Below are 9897 nucleotides of genomic sequence, written 5' to 3'. Positions count from 1 at the left end.
TTTTTTTTTTTTTTGGTAAGACAGAGTGTCGCTCTTGTCACCCAGACTGGAATGCAGTGGTGCAATCTCAGCTCACTGCGACTTCTACCTCCCGGATTCAAGCTACTGTCCTACCTCAGCCTCCTGAGTAGCTGAGGCTACAGGTGTGCACCACCATGCCTAGTGAATTTTTGTATTTTCAGTAGAGACAGAGTTTCACCATGCTGATGTCTAACTTCTGACCTCAGGTGATTCACCCACCTCAGCTTCCCAAAGTGCTAGGATTATAGGCGTGAGCCACCATACTTGGCCTAAAAATTAGCTTTTTCAAAAAATGCTACCTTAATGGAAAGATATTCAATTCCTAGTATCAAATACTGCTTGGGAAAAGGTCTTTAATTAATAATTTCACTTTAAGTAAGTCCTTACCATTTTTCTCTCAAAGAATCCCATTTTTTTTCACTTTACAGTAAGATGTGATTAGTATGTCACTTCACAAATATGATGTTAGAAGCCAGAATAATGGTTACAAGTGTCATATTTTCCCCACTGTTGCTCATTTAGGGACGGAAAGCAGTGACTGAAAGTGAACTCATGCTTGTTTCTGGGGTTCTGGTAATCTGTTTCTTACTTTGGTTGAACAGTTACATAGGTACTTGGGTGCTAAATTTGTAAAAACTCACTAAGCTGTACATTTATAATTTGTATATTTTCCTGTATATACTCCAGTAGAAGTTATGGTACACTAAAAATTACCTAAGTCAAAAAAAAATTTTTAATCCCATTTTAAAATGCAAAAAAAGAGATAAAGCTTAATTAACAAATGTTAGACCATAAATGAAGCTTTGATCAAACCAATAACATATAGGTAAGAAAGAATACTTTATCATTGCTCAAAAAAAAAAAATGTTTAAATTAAGATGTCCTTTCAGAGGTTGCAGACTTCTACTCAGAGGTATGAATCTCAATTAGCACTGATTCTGAATGCTTCAAAAGTTTGGCAGCTTGTTAATTACAATAATAAATGAAGCATAAATTAAACAAATACTGTTGACAAATCCAGGAGATATCAACTTTAATACGTATTCACACTGAAAATTTATACTTGAAAATGTTTCTTTTGGGTTGGTATTGTATCAAATGACTAAGTGTGCCCCACTGAAAATGTGAAATATTAATATAAGCACTTTTTGATTTTTATTTATTTATTTTTTTAAAGATGGGGTTTCACCATGTTGGTCAGGCTGGTCTTGAACTCCTGACCTCAGGTGATCCACCCACCTTGGCCTCCAAAGTGCTTGGATTACAGGCGTGAGACACCACACCGAGCAATAGAAGCACTTTGAAACCATTTCCATGCTGATTGAAACCACTATGGAAATATTTAGGTAAAATAACAATATTTATGTTAAAATAATATGAAATATTTGAAATATTTGTATAACAAAAGCTTGAATATGTGTGATCCATTTTCCTTTTAATTCAAAATATACCTGCAGATGCAAATATACAAAGGTATTAAAAGCAGTTATTTCTGGTGGGAAGGAATATGAAGTCTTTGTTTTCTTCCCTTTCTGACTTTCAAATTGTGTAAGTAGCAGGATTAAGCTTATATTTAAGAGAAAAAATTTTAAATCCTCGGTAAATCCATTCTCGATATAAAAAAGGGAGAGGGGGGCGAGAGCTGTGGAGAGAAATGAAGTATAGGTACCAGAGACTGAAATCGGGTTCAGGGTATGCTTGTAGAAATAGCAATTTTTGTCCACACTAATATTAAAATCTTTTAAGAAAGCCATAAGCACAATATTCCCAGTGCTGGGATATTAAGGAAACAGTAGCCTCCATGTGTGGTAAAAATGGCATAGTACTCTGTGAATGCACAATATATCTGAATTCTAAGAGAAAGGGAGAAATGTATCAGCACCTTACTGAAAAGAAATTTGACTTTTCTGTTAAACCCCATCTGGCCATCAAATAACAAACTTAAGATAATAGATTCTCTACATTAATCATGTAATTCCTACTGAAATGTCCTTGTTGCTTCTGAAAAGATTCATTCCAGGGAAATAAACTGCCTTTATAAAAATCACTGTCAAAGAAAAAATATGTCCTCAAACAGGAAAAGAAACTTGGAAACTAGAAAAAAAAGTAAAGCAGAAAGAATACCACAATTTAATCATCTGAGTTCCTAGTTCCCCGGTCCAGATACCAGTAGTGGTGCCCCAGTGCATACAAACTGCTCTAGGGACTCAGAGAAATGCTACTTTTAAAGCAAAGAAGAAATGAATGAGCAACCTACTAGGGTACACTGTAGATGGCACTCAGTAAACATTTAATGAATGAGCAAAATCATAAGAATGTTTAAAAATAAACACCTTCAACAGAGAAGAAATCTACTGCCTGGGAAATACCAGACAGAAGTGTGCTGGTCTCTTCACATTGTTACGGATAAGATTTCACCAACATGTCCATGACGTTGTAGAGCAGGTATTCTCCTGACTAGGAAGAGTTTCATAGCTTATAATTTCATATACTTTCTAATTCTGATATTTTCAAATGTTAATGATTTCTCTACTAACCACTTCTATAGCAAGCAGTCTTTTACCAACCTACTATCATGTTTCACATGTTTCACTACCTTAACTTGAGCTTTTCACAGGCTTTATGTTTTTTGCATGACCCAGGCTAAACAGGGAAGGTATTATTAACCTTATTTTACAGATGAGATTTTTTTTTTGAGACTGAGTTTCACTCTTATCGCCCAGGGTAGAGTGCAGTGGTGCGACCTCGGCTCACTGCAACCTCTGCCTCCCAAGTTCAAGCGATTCTCCTGCCTCAGCCTCCCAAGTAGATGGGATTACAGGTGTCCGCCACAATGCCCAGCTAATTTTTTTGTGTGTGTGTATTTTTGGTAGAGACAGAGTTTCACCATGTTGGCCAGGCTGGTCTCGAACTCCTGACCTCAGGTGATCCATCCACTTCGGCCTCCCAAAGTGCTGGGATTAGAGCCACTATGTCCAGCCTACAGATGAGATTATTAAAGCAAAAAAAAAAAAAAAAAAAAAAAAAAAAAAAAAAAAAAAAAAAAATTAAAAAAAAAAAAAAAAAAAAAAAAAAAGTTAAAAAGAAAAACTTTTTTAAAACTTTTTTTCTTTTTTTAAAAAAAGGCAAGGTCACAAATGAGTTCCAGAAGCAGGAGTAAAAACAAGATTTTCTGGCCAGTAGTCTAAGTCTTTCGATTTAAGAAAGCTGCTGTTTAAAGGACACTTAAAACACAAATCACTCCGGAGGACCCAGTCTTCTCCAAAATTTGCTGAAACAAAACAATTAGGTACCCTTTAAAGTTAACAGGACAGAACCAAAAAAAAACCAGGGTGTGCTATCACCTCTGAAAATGCTTTGAAGCTATGAATAAATGCAGACAGCTCTGGCTAAACAAGATAGCACTGGACCAGGGTTTAGTGCCCAATACAATGGACCTTAGCTATGCACACAGTGACACCTCATTTTCTTCAACTATCTCAAACTCTGGAAAACCCTGAAAAAAGCAACACAAGTCACCATAAAGCCACAAATGCTGTGGTCAAGCTCTTATGCTCTCCTTTTATATAGGAGAGAAATCCACACATTCGAAAGGCCTGAAATTATTTGTTTCATTTATTTAAGAGCAGTCTTAAAAGTACACAGTATTCAGTAATTCATTCTGGTAAAGAACAAATTTGCATCCTACAGGATATGATGATGGTGTTTATTTAATCATGAACCTCACTATTGCCCAGGCTGGAATGCAGTGGCACCATTTGAGTTCACTGCAACCTCTGTCTTCCAGGTTCAAGCGATTATCCTGCCTCAGCCTCCTGAGGCAGCTGGGATTACAGGTGCCCACCACAATGCCCAGCTAATTTTTGTGTGTTTAGTAGAGATGAGGTTTCGCCATGTTAGCCAGGCTGGTTTCAAACTCCCGACCTCAGGTGATCTGCCCATGTGGGCCTCCCAAAGGGCTGGGGTTATATGCATGAGCTACCACGCCCACTCCCAGCTCCTGCATTTTAACAGTTTTATTTTATTATATTTTTATTTTAGTATGTTTAAGGGTCATTTAAATTTTTTAATTTTCTTTTGATCTTATGCCATGTTATGGTGGAAATTACACAGTGCAATGGTGATTAGATTGTGAGATTCCTGAGGGCTGCCACTAAGCTTCACTAAGATCCTATTTATTCTGACTTGACCCACAGTTCTGGCTTATCTGTTTTCCCTGCTTCCTTCAGCTTAGACGTAGCAGGTTAGAAGTCAGTAAGGGCATATTTTGACAGAAAACAGTATTCGAGAGAGAAACTAAAAGCAGACAAAACACTGAACTGGTATAGCAGTGTGGAGTCATTTTAGTATGGGACGAAACTGCCAACACCCTTATACAGCAGAACACAACGGCCATATTAAGAGCACAGTACAGAAATTAATGTACATAATGATGACCTTGATTCCTCAAAAAGGTTATGTTTAGTACACTCTGAATCTTAAGAGAGGGTTATATACTTATTATAGGGTATACACTATTAATATGAAGACTTGGCATTTAAATGGTCAAAATAATTTAGCTGTTTAGGGGATAATGTCAGTTATATGCACAATTCAGTTAAACCTCTAATGATATCATACAAATGCTAAGTAGATAAATCTCAAAAATCCCATTATAATTTTGTAGTATAGGTAATTAACATTTATGAGGCTGATTTGAGATAGGGGGAAATCTAAATGATACACTAAAATTCTTCCCCCTCCCTGAACATGCAATAGGCATTTCACCTTTTAAAAATGTATTTCCATCAGCAATCTTAGTTGCCTTTTTCCTTCTAATACCAAAATGAAAAAGAAGGAAAGTATTTTAATAATTTTCCCCACTGTCACACTAAAGTGCATCCAAGGGCCACTAATACAGCTGGTCCAAGTCTATTCCTTTCTCACAAAACCGCACTTTCAAACCGATTGTTAATCTCAGACAGAAGGGTTGCGCCTAAGTCTTAGGGCTGAATAAAAGCAGCACATAAATTAGTGGTTACTTTTAATCCATGTTCTTAGTTTAAAGGCAGAAAACAACTATAACCTAAAACCCTACAAGATTTAGAACGGAAGGAGCACTTTACATTTTGTTCTTATAACGACAGAAATCTAACCCAGGTACACATATGAATCAGAAAACATCATTCTCCAAGCCTCTATAACCAAAGTGATAGTAAAATACCAATACCATGTCAAGAGCTCTGTAAACTTATTTTAAACATCATATAATGGATTTATCTGACTTCACCATCCTAAGTTTATTTCGCTAATGGCAGTGACTTTCAATGATCTAGAGAAAGTGGGTCAAAAAGTACATGGTATACGTCCTAAAAAAGGGTGGGGGGCGGGTGTCAAGAAAGATCTAATCTTAAAAGAAAGATGTGACTTGGAAGAGTCGACTCAACTCACTGCCCACACCACCCCAGATGGCTTCCCCAGAGTCGTTTCTTAAAGAGAAAAAAAAAGATAGGGATCTGGGCCCTTTGTGGGTGGTGGGAGAAGTCCCTACTGCACCCTGAACGCTTCGGGAAGGAACTTGGCAATGACGGCCAGGCACCGGGCCAGGTGGAGCAGAAAACGCCGGGTCCGGGGGGGCTGCTCCCCGGGCTGCCGCCCGGCCCTGTCCACACCCCTCCGAGCCCTCCCAGGGTGGGCGCAGCCCGGTCCCAGCTTCCCTCCGCCCCGAGCCGCCGCCCAGTCGAGGGCCGCTTCCCGCGGGTCCCGGAGGAAAGCCCGGCCCGCCAGGCACCTTTGATGACGCGGTCGGTGGTGGAGAGGTGGAAGCGCCTCCCGGACATGGTCCCGAAGGCCTCTTCCCGGCTCCGGGAGCCCGCCAGACGTGCGCCTTCGCCGCGGCCGCCGCCTTCTCCTCGGGCGGCCTCAGCTGCCCGGCCCCGGCTCCTCAGCGCTGCCCGAGCACAGAAGGGCGCGGCCGCCGCAGCGCCGGCCTCCGACGCCACTGACAGGACGCGGGTCCACCAGCCGCTCTCTTCCAAGGTGCCAGCGGCTAAGGCCGGGAACACCGACTCGGGAGCGACTGCGACCGCGACCGCGGCTGAGGAAGGCGACCCGGACGGCCGCCGCCGCTCGCGGTCCCGGCCCTCGTGCGCGCACGCGCGCCTCCGCGAGCCGCTCTCACAACTTCCTGGCGGTCGCGCGCGCCCCCGCCGCCGCGCCGAGGCCCAGCGCGCGCCCCGCTGCCCAGGCCACCCGAACCCGGCCTCCCGCACGGAGCACCGCCCTCCCCGCGCTTCCGCCTTCCCGGGAGGCCGTCGGCCTCGGCGCACGCGCGCCTCTTCCCTCCTCTGGCTGTGGGTCCCTGCTGCCAACCGCCCATTTTCCCTTCTCTGCCAACCCTTCTCTCACTCGGCCCCTTCTCTCCTGGCTGCCCCGGCCCGGGCCAGAGCGCCTGAAACCCGTCCGCGTGGCTCGCGCGGGGAGGCCGGCCCGGCCGCGGCCATCTTGCAACCAGCCCCTACGGCCTTGGAGCCGCCCCGCGCCACCTCCTGTGACCCCCTCGCCAAGAGCCCCTGACCTCCCAGGCCTCACCCACAAGCGACCTCCCTCCTCACCTCTGGGTTTCCCACCCGCTTTATCTCTAGGAGTGTGATCAGTCCGGCCGCGCTCCTTCAGCTTTGGTCATTTGGCAAATGACCAAACCCACACATTTAAACCCCCTCACTTCATCTTTCCCGCGTGTTGAGTGCAGTTGGTACAGTGAAAGGACATTCATGTACATCCTGGTTGCAGTCCAGTCGCTAGGGCGGGGTGGCAGGGGTAGCTCGGTTTCCGAGCGAGGCCCTGCTGCCTCCTCACTTCCTTTCCACATCCCAGAGAAGAGAGAGCTCCGCTCCTGGGACCCCCGGGCCGGACCTCCTTGGCCACAGGAACTGACTTCCTCCTATGCCCTGTGTGCCACCTGCCCAACTAGAAGGCCCCCTTTTCTTCCCCCTGACACAGTACCCCTGCTTCCCCGGCCCAGGCTGGCTGTGGAACCTCATGGGCAAGTCCCTAGAGAGTTAACCATCTGCTCATCTCGAGGTTAAAAACTGACCTATATCTGTCCTTAAAACTGTAAACCGGTGGCTCACGCCTGTAATCCCAGCACTTTGGGAAGCCGAGGCGGGTGGATCACGAGGTCAAGAGATCGAGACCATCCTGGTTAACATAGTGAAACCCCGTCTCTACTAAAAATACAAAAACATTAGCTGGGCATGGTGGTGTGTGCCTGTAATCCCAGCTGCTCAGGAGGCTGAGGCAGGAGAATTGCCTGAACCCCGGAAGCGGAGGTTGCGGTGAGCCGAGATCGTGCCATTGCACTCCAGCCTGGGCAACAAGAGTGAAACTCCGTCTCAAAAAAAAAAAAAAACTGTAAACCTGGAATAGAAACTGGCTCCTACCGCCCTCTCAATGAGTATAGTACCTGACAAAGTCACAAGGATTTTGACTTTTAGCAATGCAAATGAAATATTGAAACTGATGTGCAACAAAACATAAGCAAGTTACAGGCAAAACCAGTCTTAACAATTACCACAGTGACCAATGAGTAGTCACATGTGGCTATGTAAATTTAAATAATTCCGTTCCTCTAGGGGACTAGCCACATTTCAAGTGTTCAAGAGCTAAGTGCGGCTACCTTATTGGATATCACAGAAAAGGACATATCTGTCATCCAGAAAATTCTATTGGACAGCTCCTAGCTAAAAGATTATAGGATTGGCCGGGCGCGGTGGCTCAAGCCTGTAATCCCAGCACTTTGGGAGGCCGAGGCGGGTGGATCACGAGGTCAAGAGATCGAGACCATCCTGGTCAACATGGTGAAACCCCGTCTCTACTAAAAATACAAAAAATTAGCTGGGCATGGTGGTGCGTGCCTGTAATCCCAGCTACTCAGGAGGCTGAGGCAGGAGAATTGCCTGAACCCAGGAGGCGGAGGTTGCGGTGAGCCGAGATGGCGCCATTGCACTCCAGCCTGGGTAACAAGAGCGAAACTCCATCCCAAAAACAAACAAACAAACAAACAAAGCATAAAATAAAAGCCTTAAGACAGGCATAGTGGTACTCACCTGTAGTCCCAGTTACTTGGGAGACTGAGGCAGGAGGATCTATTGAGCCCAGGAGTTTGAGGCCATATTACACTATTTTCATGCCTGTGAATAGCCACTACACTCTAGCCTGGGCAACATAGCAAAACTCTATTTCTTTAAAAATAAAAGACTCAAAGAAAGTATTAATATACTCATTTCATTCAACAAGTATGAATTATGTGTAGACTATGTGCCAGGCACTGTGTTAGGGATATGGAAATGAACCCAAACTGACATAATTCATACCCTCACTGAGCATAATCTATCAAGGAGAAAAATGTGAACAGTAGCCATCACTTGGTGGTATAATAAAAAAAGTTTTTTATTTATCTTTCCAGTTTTCTATGGTGAAAAATTATTGGTATGTAAATAGGTAAAAATAAACCCAGGTGTAGTGGCTCATGACTGTAATCCCAGCACTTTGGGAGGCTGAGGCAGAAAGATCGCTTGATCCCAGGAGTTCCAGATCAGCCTGGGCAATGACATAGGGAGACTCCATCTTTACCCAAAAAAATTGTTTTTAAATTAGGCACATGGCCAGGCATGATGGCTCATTCCTATAATCCCAGCACTTTGGGAAGCTGAAGTGGGCGGATCACCTGAGGTCAGGAGTTTGAGACCAGCCTGGCCAAAATGGTGAAACCCTGTCTCTACCAAAAATACAAAAAAAATTAGCCGCGTGTTGTGGCACGTGCCTGTAATCCCAGCTACTCGGGAAGCTGAGGCAGAAGAATCGCTTGAACCCGGGAGGTGAAGGTTGCAGTGAGCCAAGCACGCCATTGAACTCCAGTCTGGGTGACAAGAGCAAGACTCTGTCTCAAAAAAATAGATAAATAAATTAGCTGGGCAAGGTGGTGAACACCTGTGGTCTCAGCTATTCAGGAGTCAGAGGCGGGAGGACCACTTGGACCCAGGGAGTTGAGGCTGAAGTGAACCATGCTCACACCACTGCACTACAGCCTGGGCAACAGAGCAAGACCTTGTTTAAAAAAAAAGAAAGGAAGAAAAAAAGGAAGAGAGGGAGGAAGGGAGGGAGGGAGGGAAGGAAGGAAGGGAGCACTTTTTTTTATCTTCACCTATTTATTTATTTATTTATTTATTTATTTATTTATTTATTTATTGAGATAGGGTCTTGCTCTGTCACCCAGGCTGGAGTGCAGTGTCATGATCATAGCTCACTGCAGCCTCTATCTTCCTGGGCTCAAGTGATCCTGCAACCTAAGCCTGCCGAGTAGCTGAGACCACAGGCATGCCGCCACTGTGTCCAGCTATTTTTTTTTTCTTTTTGTAGAGATGGGGGTCTTCCTATGTTGCCCACTCTGGTCTGGAACTCCTGGACTAAAGTGATCCTCCCACCTCAGCCTCACGAGCCACTGTGCTGGCTGCTCTTTTCTTTTAAAGGCCTATTTCCAATAGAGTTAAACATTCATTTGCTTTCTCACTATCTTCTCTGATTAGAAGAAAACAAACAAAACATCTAGAGCCACTCCATGAAAATTTAAAAAGAAGAAAACTTGAATTGAGCTCCCTTCCCAAACAATTGTTTTCCATAACAGGTAAGATTTAAGTTCACTGCTGGTGCGGTGGTGTTTTTAGACATCAACAATTCCCAGCAATTATTGGGGAGCCCAATTTCATTCAGCTGGTAGACCTGTCCATCTGTCTAGATGTCCACTTGGTGAATTTTGTACCCTTCAACTTTTTTTTTTTTTTTACTTTCTGGATTAAGAAGACACAAATATTTGAAATAACCAAGATTCATGTTTAA

General features: G+C 44.0%; 1 protein-coding gene across 6 annotated transcripts in view; it reads right to left on the bottom strand.

Moving 5' to 3' along the window:
- The window catches only part of PPP3CC (protein phosphatase 3 catalytic subunit gamma), a 99419-nt gene extending 93031 nt beyond the window's left edge, over positions 1 to 6388 (bottom strand). For 5 of the 6 annotated variants that reach the window (XM_017549709.2, XM_017549708.1, XM_017549711.2 and 2 more), the window contains exon 1: positions 5792 to 6181. In XM_017549709.2, the coding sequence (XP_017405198.1) occupies positions 5792 to 5840 (49 nt within the window). In that variant the 5' untranslated portion in view covers positions 5841 to 6181. Of the gene's footprint in view, positions 1 to 5791 lie in introns of all 6 variants that reach the window. The other variant, XM_017549710.2, reaches the window with a different exon arrangement.
- Positions 6389 to 9897: the final 3509 nt, after the last annotated feature.

Source organism: Cebus imitator, unplaced genomic scaffold (genome assembly GCF_001604975.1).
Source record: "Cebus imitator isolate Cc_AM_T3 unplaced genomic scaffold, Cebus_imitator-1.0 Scaffold221, whole genome shotgun sequence".
In the NCBI taxonomy this organism is placed as follows: domain Eukaryota; kingdom Metazoa; phylum Chordata; class Mammalia; order Primates; family Cebidae; genus Cebus; species Cebus imitator.
The sequence above is the reverse complement of the archived record's forward strand: the minus strand, read 5'-3'. Positions and strand labels throughout refer to the sequence as shown.